Genomic DNA, 17,324 nt, shown 5'->3' on the forward strand with positions numbered 1-17,324 from the left:
CCGCGCTCGCCGCGCGCGCGCACGAACGCGACCGCGTCCGCCACCAGCGTTGCCAGCGAGAGGTCGGCGGCCGGCCCGGCCGTGCGCCCGTGCCCGCGCAGGTCGTACGCCGTCACGGTCGCGGCGCCGCCCAGCGCCGCCCGCAGCCGCGACGCGCACTCGGCAAACGTCAGCGCCGACGACCCGGCCCCGTGCACAAAGACGAACCACGGGCCGGCGCCGGCCGCGGCTGTCTCGTACACGTTGACTGCCAGGTCGCGCACCGCCACCTGCTCGTTGGTCGCAAAACACTCGCTCCAGTCGCGTGCGGCATATTGCCGCCGCCTGCGTCAGCACGGCCCCACTGCCCCGTACCTGCGCGCTGGCACCGCGCCCTCCTCGGCGATGGCGTCGCCCTGCGCGCGCCGCGCGATTTCCTTCTGGAGCTGCGACATGTGTGGTGGCGGGTGATGCAAGCGCCGGCGACGTGGCCTGCACCGCCGCGCGCGCCGCACCCGCCGCACGCACCGCCTGCACCGCCCCATGCGTCATCGCGGCGCCGAGACAACCCCGCTCGCCACCGCGGCTGTGTACGCTCGTGCGACGCAGCCCCATGACGTCGCGCCGCACTGCCTGCGGCTGCCGCGCCCCGATCCGGCGTACGCGGACAGACGAGCGCGTACACGGCCGGCCGCACCGCGGCCGTGGCCGGCTGCGCGCCGACGGCTGACGCGCGCGGCAGCGGCGACGGGCGCGGCCGGACTGGCAGCCGCGGCTGCGAGTCATGGGGTGGCTACTGGGCGTGCCTGCGGCATGATGCAGGTGGCCTACGGTTTGTGGCTATCAAGCGCCTGCCAAAGCAGCCACCCGACAGAGCCACGGCCGCGCGGCCGGCGGGCCGGATGGCTATTTCGGGCGTATGCGGCGCTGTGTGACGTCGGCGCCGGCTCTGTGAGGTGGCTCTGGCAGGCTGCACGTTGAGCCGCACGGCGTGCGGCTCGTCGCCCGCTTGCCGTTGGCAGCAGCTGTGCTCCGGGGGGGACGGCGGGGGCTCGTAGACGTGTGACGAGCCTCTGGCGGAGACAACGCCGGGCGACGCCGCCGAGGGTGCCCCGGCAGAGGCGATCGGGTGAGCCGCATGCCGTGCGGCTCGAGAGAGCCTGCCAGCGACCGGCGCCGCCGGGTCCGCCGGCGCCGGGCTCGCTGCCGACACTGCTGGCGATGATCGGGCGTGGTGCGGGCCTGCCGAAGGTGCCTGCCTGCTAGGATCACCACGTAGACTCGTGCGCCGTGACACAGGTCTCCGGCGACTCTGTCCAGAGTGGGCCCGCGGGCGGCGCTCCAGCGCGCCGCACCGTGTGCGGCTCTACGTGACTGCCCGACACAGCTGCACTCGCCGGGAGCACCGCCGTAAGCTCGTGTACCATGACACGGGCCTCCGGCGGCAGCTCCGTCGAGGATGGGCCAGCGGGCGACACACCAACGCCGCGCAGCGTGCGGCTCTACGTCGCCGCCGAACACAGCTGCCCTCATCGGCCGAGCACAGCTGCCCTCGTCGGCCGAGCACAGCTGCCCTCGCCGCAACCGCCGCCGCAGCCGCCGCGAGGTGTGACCAGTCCCGCTGACTGTTTGGCGCGCCGGACGTCCAGCTCAACCGGCAGACGCCATCCGGCGGGTCGCTGGCTGGTGCAGGCGAGCCACGCAGGCGAGCCACGCGTGGCGCTGCGATCTGCGCGGCAGCCGGGCCGGGTAGGCACACGACGTGAGCCACACGACGTGAGCCACACGACGTGAGCCGCACGACGTGCGGCTCCGGCAGCGGCCCTGCCCGTGCGGCCGGGTCCCTGGGCGGCCCCGCGTGCCGGCCCGCTGGGTCGCGCGCGTACGGCGCCAAGCCCCCTGCCCCTGAGTGACGAGCCGCAGAGTGTGGCGCCAGGGGCGAGCCGCACACACTGCGGCGCGTATACGTGGCCTTGCGGCGCAATTCGTCGCCGGAGGTGTCACGCGAATATGATTGCTATCTCACTGGTCCTTCTTCTCGTCGGACTTGGCCAGCGCATTGTCCTCGCGGAACGCGTAGACGACGTAGCTCAGCAGCACAACGTTGGCCGAGAGCGCGGCCACAAGGCCAGACCATTGGCGCGAGTCGGCTGCGGTCAGCGCCGCGCCGCACAGACTTACCGAAGAAGAGGTACGCGCTGACGTAGAACGTGATGAGCGGAGCAATGACCATCAACGCCGTGAAGATGGCCAGGGTCTTGACGGTTTTCCTGGCATCAGCACGGTCGGCCCGGAACTTACTGCGAAACCTGCGACGACAGCGCGCTCGGTGCGGCACTGCTGGAGGACGACATGGTGGATGGAAGCCAGAGTGGAACCAGCCGGCCGGTTAAGTCAGGTGGACCCCTAACCCTATGTCGCTACCGGCGCAGTAGGTCGAGCGCGTCCGGCAGGTCGCTGTCGGACCCGCTGTCGGCGCGCACCGGCGCCGCCGGCGCCGCCGGCGCGTACGCGCCCAGCAGCGCCGGGTCTGGCGCCCGCGGCCGCACAGGCACCCGCAGCGCGGCCACGGCCGCGGCCAGCCGCCGCGTGGCCGCCGAGTGGTGGATGTGCACGGCCGTATCCGCGCCGCGATTGCGGCGGACGCACTCCACCGGGTCGTACTCGCGGTGGCGCACGTGCACGGCCGCGCCGGCCAGCGTCTGGTACCGCGCGCGCAGGTCGGCCTCCTCGGCCGGCGAGAGCAGGCCGTAGTCGGCAGGCATGTCGGCGCGGCCGACGGCGTCGGTCGTGAGCGAGCGTTTGCGGGCCGGCGCCGGCCGCACACGCGGCGCGCGCGCGGCGGCCGGCCCGGCGGGCGCCGCCGCGCCGCCCACGAGGCTGCCGGCGGTCGTGAACGTGGTCTCGACGCCGTCGGGCATGAAAAAGCGCTTCGGCGGCGGCTTGGCCGGCTTGCCCTTGCCCCGCCACTTGGCCGCGTTCGTGACCTCCTCGGGCGGCGCCAGGTTCTCGGGCGGGATCTCGATGTGGGTGCGCACGCACACCGGCGTGACGTCGTCGGGCAGGATCCGGTAGCACTTGTTGAAGTTGAACATGGACGTGTCGGCGATCTGGGCCTGGATCTCCGAGTACTTGGCCAGGGCCTTGTCCCACTTGGACCGCTCCTGCTCGGTGAGCAGGGCGACCACGCGGCCGCGGCGGAAGCGGCCGGTGCGGCCCATGCGCTGGACCATGCGGACCGGGCTCGCGGACGAGTCGTAGCACACAATGAGGTCGACCTGGCCGATGTCGAGGCCCTCCTCGCCGATGCTGGTCGCCACGAGCACGTTGTAGTCGCCGCGCCGGAAGCCGTCGACCACGGCCTGCTGCTCCTTCTGGCTCATGCCGGCCTCGGTCTCGACGTCGCTCTCGCGGGCGGCCTGGCCCATGAACACGTGCGGCCGGACGCCGTCGACGCCGGCCGCGGTCGCGACCAGGTCCTTGGCCGTGCTGCGGAACTCGGTGAACACGATGACCTTGGACTCGCGCCCCACGTTCTCGGCGTCGGCGAAGAACTCGGTCAGGGTGGCCACGAGCAGCTCGCTCTTCTCGTGGTTGACAAAGCCGTCGGCGGCGACCATCTGCTCGGCCCGCGACACCATCAGATTGAACGCCTCGGACCCGAACAGCGCCTTGGCCTGGTTGCCCTTGGTCTTGCGCGACGTGTACATCTCGTCGCGGACCTGCCGCATGTACGACAGGAACTGCCGGATGCCGTGGTTGCGCAGCAGCGCCAGGCCGTGCGCCATCCGGATCAGCAGCTTGAAGATCGAGTCGACCATCCAGCCCAGCGGCTCGCGGCCGGCCGCGCCAAACGCGCCCGACGCGCGATAGTCCTTGCGCGCGAGCACGAGCCGGTACAGCGACAGCTGCAGCGGCTCGGTCCCCGGCAGCGCGTTCTGCCGGTTGAGCGTCTGGACGAGCGGGCCGACGGCGGTCTCAAAGTACCCGAGCAGCTCGTCGATGTCGGCCGTCGAGCCGGCGGCCACGTGCTGGATCTCGGCGCCGGACACGTACGGCGCCACGTCGGCGCTGGTCTCGGTGCGGATCTCGGCGTGCGAGATAAACAGGTTCTCGATGACCTGCTGGACGGCCTCGACGGACGAGCCGGGCGTCGCGCTCAGCGCGAGCACCCGCACCTGCGGGTTGAACCGCCGCACGAACTTGACGACCTGGCTGTAGGCGTAGTCGCCGGTCGCGCGGTGGGCCTCGTCCACGACCAGGCAGACGATTGACTTGGGGTCAACGACGCCCTTCTTGAGGTCGTTGTCGAGCGTCTGCGGCGTCACGAAGAAGACGCGCTTGGCGTCCCACTGCACGCGCCGCGTGGCCGGCGCGGCCGTCGAGCCCACGAGCATGGCCGTGTCCTCGCGCGGCAGCCCGGCGATCTGGAGGCACGCCTCGACCTGCTGGGCCACGAGCGGCCGCGTCGGCGCCATGAAGATGATCTTGGCCGTCGTCGTCCAGCGGTACCAGTTGAGCATGACCACGCTCGCAATCAGCGTCTTGCCGAGGCCCGTCGGCAGCGCCACGAGCACGTTGTTGAGCAGCGCGCGCTCGGCGATCCGCAGCTGGTACTCGCGGACGGCCTTGTTCGTCGGGTACACGTACGTTCCCAGGTTGGCCTCGTTGAACGAGTGCAGCGCACGCGCGGTCTCGTACGCCGGCTTGAACAGCGGCCGCGCGAGCGGGCCGCGCGGCGCGCCGTTCAGCGCGCTGCCAAACAGGCTGACCTGCCGCAGCGGCGCAACCCGGAACATGCTCTCGGTGCGCCCGGCGTTCTCCTTGCGGTCGATCTGCGGTGCGGGTCGGCGTGCCGGCCCGCTGTCTGCGCGCTCGGCCTTGCTCGCTAGTTCGACCAGCAGCCCTTCGTCCGACGAGCTGTAGCCGTAGTTGAAGTCGTCGTCCATGGCGGTCGGGCCGGGCGCGCGCGGCGATGTCGCGATAGCCGGGTAACTCAGGGGCCGGGTAAGGCGCCGGGTAACATCCCGCGCTACCCGGCCGCCGTGCGCTCTTTTTTACGTCTTTCGGCGCCCGCACCCGACATCCTCCTCACCCTCGCCATGGCCTCCAAGTTTCAGCAGTTTATGGTCTCGGAGACCGGTCCGAAGACCATCCACTTTTGGGTACGTGTGTGCGCGACCGTGGCTGACCGCAGGCGCCCGTCATGAAGGTACGTGGTCCGCGGGACCCGCTAACAGCAGTGGGCGCTCGTGTTCGCCGGCATCAGCGACCTGCAGCGGCCGGTCGAGTCGCTGTCGGGCACGCAGCAGATCGGTAAGTAGCGGCCGGGCGCGCTGACGGCAGCCCTGTTCGCCACGGGCGCCATCTGGACGCGCTGGTGCTTGATCATCAAGCCCAAGAACTACCTGCTGGCTTCGGTCAACTTTTTCCTGGGCTCGGTCGCTGCTGTGCAGCTCAGCCGTGTCTACATGTACCACACGTCGCAGGGCAAGACGCCGGCGCAGGCCTTCCAGAGCCTGTTTGCGGCCAGCCAGGCCAAGAAGGAGGCCGCTGCCATTGAGGCGAGCAACTAAGCGGGAGCGACGCTACGGTTCCTTGCGAAAGCTGGCCTTTGTAAGCTGGAAGAAGCCGATGGTCGCGAGATAGATTGAATATATGTGTGTTGAGAATCAGGGCGTGGCGGGGGGGGCCGCGGACTCGGTGGGCTCGGCGGGGGCCGACTCCGCGGGCGTTTCGGCCGCGGGCGCGTCGGCCGCGGGCGCACCAGCGTCGGCCGCGGACGCCTCGGCGCCGGCCGCAGGCTCCAACGGCGCGGCGTCGACTGCGTCGCCGGCGTCCCCAACCGTCTCCCCAACCGCGTCTTGCGCCACCCCGACGGGCGCAGAAGTCGCGTGCGCCACCTCGGGCGACTCGGCGTGCGCCTCCTCAGCCGCGGGCTCGGCGGCCGCGTGCGCCACAGTCTCGGGCTCGGCCGGTTCCGCGTGCGCCACCTCAGCCGCAGCCGCCTCGGGCTCCTCCACCTCGCCCTCCCCAGCCACCTCCGCCTCTGCGGTCTCCTGGGTCTCCTCCCCAGCCTCCTCCCCAGCCTCCTTAGCCTCCTCCCCAGCCTCCTTGGTCTCCTCCGCGGCCTCCGCAGCCTCCTCCGCAGCCTCCCCCGCCTCCTCACCAGCCTCCCCAGCCTCCTCTCCAGCGTCCGCAACTCCCTCGGCCTCGGCCTCGGCCTTGCTCTCTGTCTCTACCAGGTTCTCAATGTGCTCGTGCTCAGCATGGTCGCTCACGCTCAGCACGTCCGTAGCCTCTGTGGCGGTCTCTGCCGTAGGCGTGCCCACCACCGTCGAGTCGTCGTCGGCCGCCAGGACCGGCTCCTCGTGCTCGATCGCCGACGGCGTCTCGACAGCGGTGTCGTACGCGGCGGTGTCGTAGGACTGCATGTGCGGCAGCGGCATGCGGACGGGCTCGAGGAGCTTGGCGGGCTCGGCCGGCGCGGCGTGCTCGGCGCTCTCGACGGCGTCCACGGCCTCGGCCGTCTCCGGTGCCTCGGGGCCGGCCTCGACAGGCTTCTCGGCCTCCGAGGGCTCGGCCGGCTCCGTCGTCGCCGTCTCCACCGCGACCGGCGCCACCACAGCCGGCACAGCCGGCGAGCCCACCGGCTCGGGTGCGTCCGCAGCCACTTCCGCCACAGTCTCGCCCACCACGCTCGCCACGGCGGCCGGCTCGGCCGCGCCGTCAGGCAGCGCCTCGGCCTCGCCGTCCTGCGACCGCGCCATAATCGACTCGGCCGGCAGCACGGTGTGCAGCGCCGGGGCCGGGTCCTCGGGCGCGAACGGGTCGTCGGACTCGGCCAGCAGGCCGTCCAGGCCCTCCCCGCTCCAGCCTTTGCGCGCGATGCCCTCAAAGACCTCGACCTCGGCGCGGACCACGCGCGTGGCCTGCCGCAGGACCTTGGCCGACATGTCCTCGGTCACGTCCAGCGAGTACTTGAAGTACTCGTACTTGAGCCGGTCCAGCCCGTCGACCTGCGCGGTCAGGTCCATGAGCGCCTGGCGGTAGCCCTGCAGGTTGCGCTTCTTCTGTTTGCCCAGCTTGACGTGCTGGGCCTCGGTCTTGCGCAGCTGCTTCGTGCGCGCAATGGTCTCGGTCTGGAACTGGTCCTCGTTGGCCTGGGTCAGCGCCGGTCCCGCCACGACCTACCGTCGTCAGCCGCGTGTACGTCTCGAGCTCGTCGCGGACGGGCAGGTCGAAGCCCTTGAGCATGGTGTCGGCCAGGATCCGGTGGAAGTTGGCGACCAGGTACTGCAGGCCGGCCGCGCCCAGCAGCCCGTCCTCGGTCGCGGCCGCGCCCTTGAACTTGGCCACGGCCTCGAGCGCCGAGCCGAACTCGTTCGCGCTCACCGAGACCTGGTCCAGCGCGGCGCGGAACCGCTCGCCGGCGCCCAGCACCGTGTGGTACGCCTCGATCGTCTTCTTGATATCGTCCTTGGTCACGACGACCTTGGGCAGCAGCGGCGCCGGCGGCGGCGCCAGGTTCGTCGGGAACGAGCTCAGCGTCGCCGGAAACTGCGCCGTGCTCAGCGTGGCCGTCGGCGACGACGGCCCGGCCGGCACGGCCGTGGACGTCGGGCTCAGCAGCGCCGGCATCTGTGCGCTCTCAGGGGGTCGGAGCTCTCGGGGGGCTCTCGGGCAGGGCTCGCAGCTCGCAGGATCTCGCGCTCTCGGACGCGGGTACAGTCGGGCCGCGGTGGGTTCGATAATCGTCAGATTTGACTTTATTGGCACATCGCCCTGGGTCTACGTCCCGTCGCGCCACGGCCGTGGTGCCAGTGGCGTGGGTCCCCGGCGGCGATTGGCCGCGCCACGCGCCACGCGACCGCGCCGTGACGCGGGGCTGAGTCAGCGCCGCACGGGGCGCGGCGGTGGGGCCCACGTGACGCGCCGCGCCCCGTGCGGCGCGCGCCGCACGCCGTGCGGCTACTCGTCCTCGCCCTCGTAGATCTCGTACTCGTCGATGTCGCTGCCGTCTGCCGTCAGCGCGCCCCCCCGCCACGTACCGTCGTGCTCGTCCTGCTGGTGCAGCAGCCCGAGCAGCTCCTTGAGCTTCTCGCCGCCGTCGGACGACACCGCCGAGACCTGCTTGAGGATCGACTGCTCGTCCGGCACGGGCGCCGCCGGCGCCTCGGCCATCTCGTCGTCCGACGGCTCGTCCAGCACCTTGGCCACGTCCAGCACGGCCGGCTCGTGGCCGGCCAGCAGCGCCTTGAGCTTCATCTTGATGATCCGCCGGATCTTGGACATGGTCGTGGCCTTGATCCAGCCGTCCATGACGTCGCAGACGTCGCGGCGGCCGCCGCTGGCCAGCAGGTCGCACAGCACCGGGTCGCGCAGGTCGCACAGCTGGAAGCTGCGGTGCGGCGGCAGGTGCACGCCGTCGAACACGTGGTCCGGCACCGGCGGCTGCGCGCGCTCGTTGCGCAGCGGCGACGAGTCCGCCTCGCGCTCCTCGTCCGGCGAGAACCGGAAGAACTCGATCTGGTACTCGGCGTAGCGCGCGTCCGTGCGCGGGTCGACGCCGTACCGCGTGTACGTCGCGCGGTACGGGCCGCTCTTCCACGTGAACGCCACGTACGGCAGCGCGAACTTGACGTGGTTCATGCCGAGCTCCTTGAGCCGCGGCGGCAGGTGCGCCACCAGCGCGCGCTTGGTCCAGATCGGCCGCGCCTCGAACAGCTCGCGCAGCGCGGCCACGATCTCGGCCAGCTCGGAGCCCTCCTTGGGCACGGGCAGCTTGGACACGTGGTACGTCTCGGGCACGGCCGCGTCCGTCCAGTGCATGACCTTCGAGAACAGCCGCTTGGCCAGGTTCTTGTTCACCAGCCGCGTCGTCCCGTTCGGGTCCGTCACCGCCGTCACCGCCGGGTTCTGCCGGTACGCGTAGTCCAGCGGCACGACGACGCGCGAGAACCGCGGCGGCGGCGGCATGTCGAGGTCCTCGCCGCCGCCGCCGCCGCTCAGCTCGAGCGTCTTGATCACGTCCAGGTCGCCGCTGTAGATCGCCGCGCGCTGCCGCTGCACGAACGGCGAGTTCGCCGTGTTGTACTGGTAGTCGGCGATCTCGCGGAACCGCAGAAAGTGGTCGATCACGGCACACGGCCGCGCCGAGTACGCGTCCGGATGCGCGGCCATCGTCCGCCGCAGGTCCCCGCCGTTCGCCGCCAGGTGCGCCTTCTTGACCTTGATTTTGAGCAGCACTCCGTGCGCGTTCGTCACCGACCGCGCCACCACCGGGTGGCAGAACGGGTCCTCTGGCCGGAACCGCAGCTCGAGCGGGCTCTCGCTCTGCGGGTGGATCGCCTGCTGTCAGCGCTGCCGCCGCGCCCGTACCTTGGCCACCTGCGCGCGCGATCCGAGCGTCGCCAGCGCGCGCGCCGTGTTCTGCACCCGCGCGGGGTACTCCACGCAGCTGACGTGGACGAGTTCTGCCATGGCGGCCGCGGAGCGTGCGGCGCGGCCATCTGGTGATAGCCGGGTAACCCGTCCTCATCTCGCCGCCGCCCGCTCCTCCGCCGTCCGCGCCATGGCCGAGGACCGGATCAAGCCGGCGTTCAACGTGAGTGCGCCCGCGCGCGGACGCTGACCCCAGGCCGTTCTCGTCTCGACCGCAGACATCCTCAATAGCCTGCTGTCGTTCCAGGACTCGAACATATACCCGAATGTCACCAACAAGGTCTACCGCGCGCTGAACGAGGCGCTGGGCACCTTCCACTCGACCATGGACGTCCTGGAGATCTCGATAGTGAGTGCTGGCGCGGGCAGGATTGGGCGGGTCCGGGGGCGTCTGCGGCGGCGCAGTTGCGCGCGCCGCAGTCCGTGCGGCTCGCCGACGGCCGCCTCACGAAGCGCGGCGGAGAGCCGTGGCGGTGCAGGCAGCCTCCGGCGGCGAATCGGTTGGGGGTGCGCCCTGCGGGCGGGCGTGTTGCACAAGCATGCGCGCCGCGCAGCGTGCGGCGCGCTGTGCGGCCTCGTGGCGGCGCAGGCAGCCTCCGGCGGCGACTCCGTCGGGGGTGCGCCCTGCGGGCGGCGTGTTACACAGAGCATACGCGCCGCACCGCGTGCGGCTCTTCCCGCAGGACAGCCACCCTCGACGGAGTCGCCGCCGCAGGTCGCCTGCACAGCCACGAGCACGTGCAGCCGCCGCACGCGGTGCGGCGCGCATGTCTCGTGCGACAGTGCCGCCCGCAGGCGCGCCGCGGCCGGGCGTCGCCGAGGCTCAGCCACGGAGGCTCGCGACTGAGTCATGCGGCGCCTTGAGCCGCACGCGGTGCGGCGCGCACGAGCCCCCGGCACACCTGCCCAGCCACAGCGCCCCAGCCGCAGTGCTGACCATAGCTACAAGCCCGGGACGCAATCGAGCGCGAGGTAGCGGCGCGCGCCGCCGCCGCCGTCGCGCCGGTCGCCGTCGACGACGTCGTCAACCTGTCGGACGACGGCGCCGAGGACGCGCTGCTCGGGGCCGCGCTCGGCGTCAAGGCCGAGGACGCCAAGGACGCATTCGCCGAGCTCGAGCTGTTCGACGCAGACTCTACAATCAAGAACGAGACCGAGTCCGCGGACGTGACATCGGACCAGGAGGGCAAGGACGACTCGCTCACAGCGGAGATGATCATGAACGGCGCGGACGACTTCGGGCTCTTTGGCGACGACTTTGACTTCTCCATGTAGGAGCGATTATATTGTACATTAGAAAAGTGAGGCATCCTGGCGTTTTCTGGATAGTGTTCTTAGACGGGCGGCGGAGCCGCGCCCGGGACCGCGAAGTCGTCGTAGGTGGTCGCGACCAGCGGGTCTTCCGGGTCGGAGGCAGTCGGATGGGCGGCGTGGCTGGCACGCAGGATGTCGCCCATCTGCTTGTCGAACCTGACGACCATGCAGGTGATATTGTCCGTGGAGAAGTTGCGCAGCGCGTGGTCGACGAGGGCCTTGGCGGCGGCGTCGGGGTCGGCGATCGGCCGCACGAGGTCGACGGCGGCCTGGTCGGAGCACACGTCCCAGAGGCCGTCGCAGGCGAGGATGACAAACTCGTCGTCGGGCGTCAGATAGGTCTCGGTCGTGTAGGGGTGGCCGGTGACGAGCGACTTGATGTACGCGTCGCCGAGCGCGCGCGTGACGGCGAGCACGCCGTTGACGCGGCCGGCGACGACCAGGCCGCCGGCGTCCTGGATGCGCTTGATCTCGGCGGGGTCGGTGCCCTTGTGGTCGTACGACAGCCGCAGGGCGGCGCCGCGCCGGCAGAGCACGATGCGCGCGTCGCCGGCGTTGGCCGTGTAGAGGATGCGCTCGCGCACGACGTCGGCCGCGGCGGGCGCGTGCTTCCAGTACTGCCGCAGGAAGTGCGCGTGCGGCGACGGCTCGGCCGCGGCGACGGGCTTGTCCTCCCACCGCAGGACGGCGACGGCCGCCGTGCACCCGGCGTTCTTCATCGCCAGCCGGGCCATGACGCTGTCGGCCTCGGTGAAGGTGCGGTCGAGCGTCTCGGGGACGGACGCCGCGGGCGTGCGCGCGAGGTGCTCCTCGAGGAGCAGGTGCAGGTTCTTGCCGCACCAGTCGGCGGCCGCCTTGCCGGCGTGGCCGTCGAAGACGGCAAAGTACCCGGCGTCGTTGCCGTCGCGCGGCTCGGCGTCCGTGGAGCCGGTGCGGACGTGGCCGCGGTCGCGCAGCCCGATCCGGGCGAGGGCGCGGTGCGCGCCGCCGCGGCCGGTGCCGAAGTCGTACACGACCGTGTGCACGTCCTCCATTGTGCGCCGGCACTTGAGGTTCTTGTCGATCGCGGCGCCGGCGGCGAACGTCCCGGAGAACCACGGCGGCCGCGCGACGGACTCGTCGTCGTCGTGGGCGACGGGCCGGTCCTTGCGCAGGATCTTGGAGAAGAACGTGGCCGTGGTTGAGGCGGGCGTGCTGGCGTTGCGGTCGGGTGTGGGCGAGCGCTGGGTGGAGCGCAGGAGGAGGGGCCGGTCGTCGTAGTCGCGCCGCACGGCGTGCGGCTCGTCAGCTTCGTGCGGCTCGTGCGGCTCGTGCGGCTCAGGCCGCTGGTCGTGCCGCTCGGCCCCGCCGGCCTGCTCGCCCGGCCCCGCGGCCCCGGCCGCCACCGTCGCCGCCGCCGCCGCCGCCGCGCCGCCCGTCCCGGCCCGATCCGGCCGGCCGGCCGCCGATTCTAGTTCGTCTTGGGGATCCACACTGGGTTCTGGCGTCGTGCCGTCGTCTCGCTCCGTCATCTCGCAGGCCTTACTGCGTTGACTGGGCGACAGCTCTGTTCTTCGCGGTTTTCTCTCTGTCGTCGTGCTGCCGACGAATCCGGCCACGTTTTTGGATGCGGCAATGATTTCGCCTATAACGGCGGCCACGCGATCACCAGCGTGCGGCCACCTGCCGTTCGTCTGCCGGCCCTCGCCCGTCCGTCTGCCGGCCGGCGGAGTCTGCCACGAGGCTCGGCGTGTCCTGGCCGTGCTGGCCGTGCGGCTGGCCGTGCGGGCTGGCTGCAGCCTGGCCTCTAGAACCCTGAACGCAGCGCGCGCGGGTCGTCGCCGATCGTCGCCAGACGTCAGGCGCTGCCGAAATGAGCGTGTGTGCGGTCGCCAGAGAGACCGTCGGGCAGGCCTGGGGGGTTTGTGGTGTAGAGAAAAGCCGGGTGGTGGGTGGTTAAAATAGTCCACACCACCAATCGGACAGCCAGCCAGGACGCGAGCGGGCTTGCAGGCCCCCCCAGCACACAGACCAGGCCAGCGCAGCGGCCAGAGCGAGCGACGGACGCGGCCGACAGCCGGACGCAGTTTGAGCGCCCCCGAACGCGCAGCGCGCGTGCGAGAGCGGTGTTTAGTGCGGGCCTTCGCGGTCGGCGACAGCAGAGCAGACCGCGGCGCAGCGCGCGGCCAGCACCCCGCGCGGCACGAGCTGCAGACCGCCTGCGCGCATCCGACACACAGCCCCCATGTCGCAGCGGAAGCAGCCGGCGCTGATGGCCGGCGGCCGGCCGTTCTCGATGCCGGCCACGGGCGCCAGCGGCCCCACGTTCAGCGGCGCCGCGCGGCACTCGGCGAGCTCGGCGGCGGCGGCCGGCGGCCGGCGCGCGACGATCTACGACCGCAACCTGGCGCGGCGCGCGCCTGAGCTGGCGCTGTCGACGTTTGCGCTGCTCTTCAGCGAGATCGTCCAGACGTCGCAGAAGAACGTCAAGGGCATCCAGGACATGGAGAAGCGGTACGTGGGCGCGCGGGCGCGCTGACGCAGACTGAGCGACTACGGCTACCACGTCGGCCAGCGCGTGCTGGAGCTGACGGTCGTGCGCGAGGCCAAGCTGGCCAAGCGCGAGATCCGCATTCTGGGCCTGCTCCAGCTCGTGCACACGACGGTGTGGAAGGCCATCTTTGGCAAGTTTGCCGACGCGCTCGAGAAGTCGCGCGACCAGGAGGACGAGTGTAAGAGGTGCGCCGGGCGCGCTGACGGCAGACATGATCGTCGACAACGACCCGATCGTGAACCGGTACATCTCCGTGCCCAAGGAGATGTCGCAGCTCAACTGCGCGGCGTTCCAGGCCGGCGTCGTCGAGGCCGTGCTCGACAGCTCGCAGTTCCCGGCGCGGGTGACGGCGCACTCGGTCCCCACGGACGCGCTGCCGCTCAAGACCGTGTTCCTGATCAAGTTCGACGCGGCCGTGATCGAGCGCGAGCAGTACGTAAAGTAATCTATTTCTCCTCCCCGCCTACCGCGGCCGCTTGGCCGGCCGCTCGTCCGCCGGCGGCGCGCGCTTGGCCGGCATGAACTGCGGGTCGTGCTCGGCGCCGGGCCGCCGCTCGAACCAGGGCGACTCCACGCCCGCGGACGTGTCCTCGGCCAGCAGATGCGTCCACTTGGACCGGCCGCGCTTGCCGAACTGGTCGCCGCGGACCTGCATGGCCTTGGGCAGCAGCGTCTTGTCGCGCACGTCGTCCTCCAGCTCGCCGTTGAAGTCGCGCTTGAGGATGTCCATGTCCTGGTAGAACGCGCCCTTGTGGTAGTACTTCTGCAGGAACTTGATCGTGCCGCGGCTGCGCTTGTCCTCGCGCTGCTGGCGCACGCGCTCCAGGTCCTCGCGCAGCTTGTCGTCCTCGTCCATGTTGCGCCGGCGCTCGATCTCCTCGCGCTCGGCCTCGGCCGCCGCGAGCTCGTCGCGCTCGCGCTGCACCCGCCGCAGCTCGCGCAGCTTCCACGCGGCCAGCTCGGCCGCCGGGTCGACGTCGTCCGTGTCGTCGATCCCGGCCACGTCCTCGACCGCGTTGGCCTCGTGGATGTTGGCCCGCGCCAGCGCCGCCTGCTCCCGCCGGACCTCGTCCTCGATGAACTGGAGCGTGGCCTCCTTCTTGCGCTCCTTCTCGGCCGCCAGCTCTGCCGCGGACGGGCCCTCGACTGCCGGGCTCGCGCTCGCGGCCCCGCGCTTGCTCTTGGGGATGAACACCGGCCGCACCAGCGCCGGCGTCTCGTCCTCGCTGCTCTCGTCGCTCGACCCGCCCTCGTCCTCTGACGACGACTCGTAGGCCTCGCTCTCGGACGGCTCCGTGGACGCGCGCACGCCCGGCCCGCCGTCCTCGTCTTTGATGACTGTGCGCGGCGCTGCAGGCGCTGCTGCGCGCGCCTGGAATCGCTGCTGCAGCGCGCTGTTGTTGAGCTCTGCTTTGATCACCGGCCGCTCGCGCTCTGTGCGCGGCCGCGCCAGCGGCTCGTCCTCCGTTTTGATCTCGGTCTTGGCCTCTGGCGACGCGGCCCGCGCCGGCCGGCTCTTGCCGGCCTCTGCCGCCTTGGCCTTGGCCCCTCCGGCCTCTGTGAACTCGGCGATCTGCTCCTGCTCGTCCGCCGACGCCGACCGCTCGTCTTCCGACGACGAGTCCTCGGGCGACGGCGATCGCGACAGCCGCTTGCCGCGGAAGTACCGCCGGACCACTGGCTTGGGCGGCATCTGATCTCACGCGGTGGTGGTGCTGCTGCTGCTGCTGCCGTGCTGCCGTGTGCCGGTGTTTGCTAAAGTACGAAAAATTGCTCCCACGCGCTGGGAGCGCCGCACGCCGTGCGGCTGACGGGAGCACAACTCGTAGGGCGGCCTCAGCGGTCAGCCGCACGTCGAGCTGGGGCCGACGGACCCGGCCCGCCGCACCGCGTGCGGCTCATAGGCGCAGCCTGGCCAGAGGCAGCCGCCCGCGACGGAGCCACAGCACGAGCTCTTTGCGCGCAACAAGCCTCCGGCGGCGACTCCGTCGAGGGCGGCTGCCCTGCGGGCAGAAGGCGGGCGACGGGACCCGACCCGCCGCACCTCGTGCGGCTCAACGGCGCAGCCTGCCCAGGGGGCAGCCGCCCTCGACGGAGTCGCCGCCGGGGGCCGCGTGGGCGAGTCCGCAGGCGCCACCGGCGGGTCTACAGCTACGGTAGGTGCAAGGCAGGCTGTCGACATGTATTGATCTATTGCGGGTCGACGTCGGGTCGGTGGGCACCAGCGTCGGATGACGGCCGGCGCGTCGTTCGTGCGCCCCGAGGGGCAGACAGCCGACGGGCTGGATCGGGACTGCGGCGGAAGTCTGCATATAGCCGCCCGGGCGTATGTGCAGTCGGTCACAGAAAGTACTCGGCGACCGGCTTCTTGGCCGGCATGCCGCGCGCGTACTGGGGCGCGCTCTGGAAGATCTTGTAGTTGCGCTCGAGGTTGTCGTCGATCTCGAGGATGGCCGCGACGTTGCCGCAGCGGTAGCAGTAGTTGGGCGCGGACCAGACGGTGACGATCTCGCCGTCGAACATCTCCTTGTAGCCCTCCATGACGAGCTGGTGCGCCCGCGCGATCAGCGAGATGTCGTTCTCGTGGTTGAAGGCGTGGACCTTGTCGCCGCCAAACAGGTAGCCAGCGCCGCGGGGCGAGATGCCCCAGCCCTGGATGTCGTCGGGGTCGGACCAGAGCAGGTCGCACATGGCGCCCTCGTGCGGGACCTCCTGCTTGCGGTCGATCACGCGGATCTGGTCGATGCGCTCGAGGTGCGGGCTCAGCCCGCCGTGGACGCAGAAGACGCCGCCGGGGCCGCCGACGATGGCGCCCAGCGCCAGGTAGTCAAAGACGTCGCAGCAGTAGCGCCACACGTTGGGCGAGCCGTACTTGCGCACGCACTCGTCGTAGAAGCCGTACACGGTCGTGATCTGGCGCGACTCGTGGTTGCCGCGGATGAGCGTGATCCGGTCGGGGTACCGGATCTTGAGGCACAGCAGCAGCAGGAAGCACTCGATCGAGTAGAACCCGCGGTCGACAAAGTCGCCCAGGAACAGATAGTTGGTCGCCGGGCACTCGCCGCCCTCTTTGAGCAGCGTCAGCAGGTCGTGGAACTGGCCGTGGATGTCGCCGCAGATCGTGACGGGCGTGTCCACCATTTGCACGTTGCGCTCCTCGACGAGCAGCTCCTGCGCCTTGAAGCAGAGCTGCTGGACGTCCTGCTCGGGCACCGTCCGGCACGCCCGGATGTGCTCGATGGCCCTGCCGTCAGCGCCGCGCGCGGCCGACCTACCTGTCGAGATCGCTCATTGGGGGTGGAGGGCGGCGAGGCGGCGGGCTGTCACGTGGAGGCAGCGTCACGTGACACACACGCCGCCGCCCGCGCAGCGCCCGCTGCCGCTCCGGCGGCAGCGCCCGGGGCCCGTGCGGCACCGGCCGGCCGCGGCTCTGCAGCGAGCCTGCGCGCAGCGCTTGGTAGGTCACGTGGAGCTTGGTAGGTCACAGCCCCTGGCGCTTGGTAGGTCACAGGCGTGTTTGGTAGATCACGTGTGCTCCTCGCGCGCCGTCTCTGTCTTCCCCATGGACGACTGCCCGGACATCAGCGAGAGCGCGCCGCAGCTGGCGGCGCAGTTCGACGAGCGCCTGGCCGCGTGTGTCGCACGCGCGCCGGCCGATCCGCCCTCCGACCGCGACATCACCGACCTCACCGCCCTGCTCGACCCGTTTCAGGACGCAAGCCGGCTGCTGGACAACCACATGGAGCGCTGGACGCGCGCCCTGGTCGCCGAGTACGCCGCCGGCCGGCCGTGGGCCGCCCGTGTGCTCTACACGCTCGGCAAGGTGCGCGGCACCAAGATCACGACCAAGTTCTTTCCGACAGACGTGGCCGCGCTGGCGGACGTCCTTGCCCGGCTCGAGACCGAGCCCGACCTGGCCTGGGAAGAGCGGTACGTGCTGCTGCTCTGGCTCGGCGTGCTCGTGCGCGTGCCGTTTGCCATGGCTGCGCTGGGCCCGGACGTGGCCGACCGGCTGTACGCGGCCGGCGTGACTGCGCTGGCCGCGCCCGGCCGG

General features: G+C 71.1%; 9 protein-coding genes across 9 annotated transcripts; 2 read left to right on the plus strand and 7 right to left on the minus strand.

Moving 5' to 3' along the window:
* Positions 1-1,866: 1,866 nt before the first annotated feature.
* V1510DRAFT_410082 (uncharacterized protein) lies at positions 1,867-2,528 on the minus strand. Its single transcript, XM_066932662.1, has 3 exons — positions 2,281-2,528; positions 2,161-2,249; positions 1,867-2,129 (listed from the first exon to the last, which is right to left on the minus strand). The coding sequence occupies exons 1-3, from the start codon at positions 2,331-2,333 to the stop codon at positions 2,002-2,004; spliced, it is 270 nt and encodes an 89-aa protein (XP_066791464.1). The 5' UTR covers positions 2,334-2,528; the 3' UTR covers positions 1,867-2,001.
* Positions 2,400-4,928, minus strand: V1510DRAFT_359581 (P-loop containing nucleoside triphosphate hydrolase protein; the record flags this gene model as incomplete). Its single annotated transcript, XM_066930974.1, has 1 exon — positions 2,400-4,928. One exon carries the CDS (start codon positions 4,926-4,928, stop codon positions 2,400-2,402), a length of 2,529 nt encoding a protein of 842 aa, XP_066791465.1.
* Positions 4,929-5,074: 146 nt separating this feature from the next.
* V1510DRAFT_388584 (mitochondrial pyruvate carrier) lies at positions 5,075-5,651 on the plus strand. Its single transcript, XM_066931720.1, has 4 exons — positions 5,075-5,144; positions 5,177-5,191; positions 5,223-5,295; positions 5,326-5,651. Exons 1-4 carry the CDS (start codon positions 5,082-5,084, stop codon positions 5,553-5,555), a joined length of 381 nt encoding a protein of 126 aa, XP_066791466.1. The 5' UTR covers positions 5,075-5,081; the 3' UTR covers positions 5,556-5,651.
* Positions 5,652-7,620, minus strand: V1510DRAFT_400783 (uncharacterized protein; the record flags this gene model as incomplete). The annotated part of the gene is made up of 2 exons (XM_066931979.1): positions 5,652-7,142; positions 7,174-7,620. 2 exons carry the CDS (start codon positions 7,618-7,620, stop codon positions 5,652-5,654), a joined length of 1,938 nt encoding a protein of 645 aa, XP_066791467.1.
* On the minus strand, positions 7,573-9,492 carry V1510DRAFT_410093 (RNA polymerase III transcription factor IIIC subunit-domain-containing protein). The gene is made up of 3 exons (XM_066932663.1): positions 9,361-9,492; positions 7,943-9,330; positions 7,573-7,885 (listed from the first exon to the last, which is right to left on the minus strand). The coding sequence occupies exons 1-2, from the start codon at positions 9,460-9,462 to the stop codon at positions 7,951-7,953; spliced, it is 1,482 nt and encodes a 493-aa protein (XP_066791468.1). The 5' UTR covers positions 9,463-9,492; the 3' UTR covers positions 7,573-7,885; positions 7,943-7,950.
* A 1,188-nt stretch (positions 9,493-10,680) lies between these two features.
* V1510DRAFT_410096 (phosphatase 2C-like domain-containing protein) lies at positions 10,681-12,054 on the minus strand. The gene has a single exon (XM_066932664.1). It carries the CDS (start codon positions 11,769-11,771, stop codon positions 10,758-10,760), a length of 1,014 nt encoding a protein of 337 aa, XP_066791469.1. The 5' UTR covers positions 11,772-12,054; the 3' UTR covers positions 10,681-10,757.
* Positions 12,055-12,651: 597 nt separating this feature from the next.
* Positions 12,652-13,732, plus strand: V1510DRAFT_410099 (NO signaling/Golgi transport ligand-binding domain-containing protein). The gene is made up of 3 exons (XM_066932665.1): positions 12,652-13,230; positions 13,261-13,448; positions 13,480-13,732. Exons 1-3 carry the CDS (start codon positions 12,962-12,964, stop codon positions 13,713-13,715), a joined length of 693 nt encoding a protein of 230 aa, XP_066791470.1. The 5' UTR covers positions 12,652-12,961; the 3' UTR covers positions 13,716-13,732.
* Positions 13,733-13,820: 88 nt separating this feature from the next.
* Positions 13,821-14,555, minus strand: V1510DRAFT_345799 (micro-fibrillar-associated protein 1; the record flags this gene model as incomplete). Its single annotated transcript, XM_066930816.1, has 1 exon — positions 13,821-14,555. A coding segment is annotated over one exon (735 nt), but the record flags the coding sequence as incomplete, so codon positions are not given.
* Positions 14,556-15,437: 882 nt separating this feature from the next.
* On the minus strand, positions 15,438-16,463 carry V1510DRAFT_410103 (Metallo-dependent phosphatase-like protein). The gene has a single exon (XM_066932666.1). It carries the CDS (start codon positions 16,409-16,411, stop codon positions 15,611-15,613), a length of 801 nt encoding a protein of 266 aa, XP_066791472.1. The 5' UTR covers positions 16,412-16,463; the 3' UTR covers positions 15,438-15,610.
* Between the last annotated feature and the right edge of the window lie 861 nt (positions 16,464-17,324).

The sequence above is a fragment of the Dipodascopsis tothii genome (assembly GCF_038497935.1).
Source record: "Dipodascopsis tothii strain CBS 759.85 unplaced genomic scaffold V1510scaffold_2, whole genome shotgun sequence".
NCBI lineage: Eukaryota > Fungi > Ascomycota > Lipomycetes > Lipomycetales > Lipomycetaceae > Neoaidaea > Neoaidaea tothii.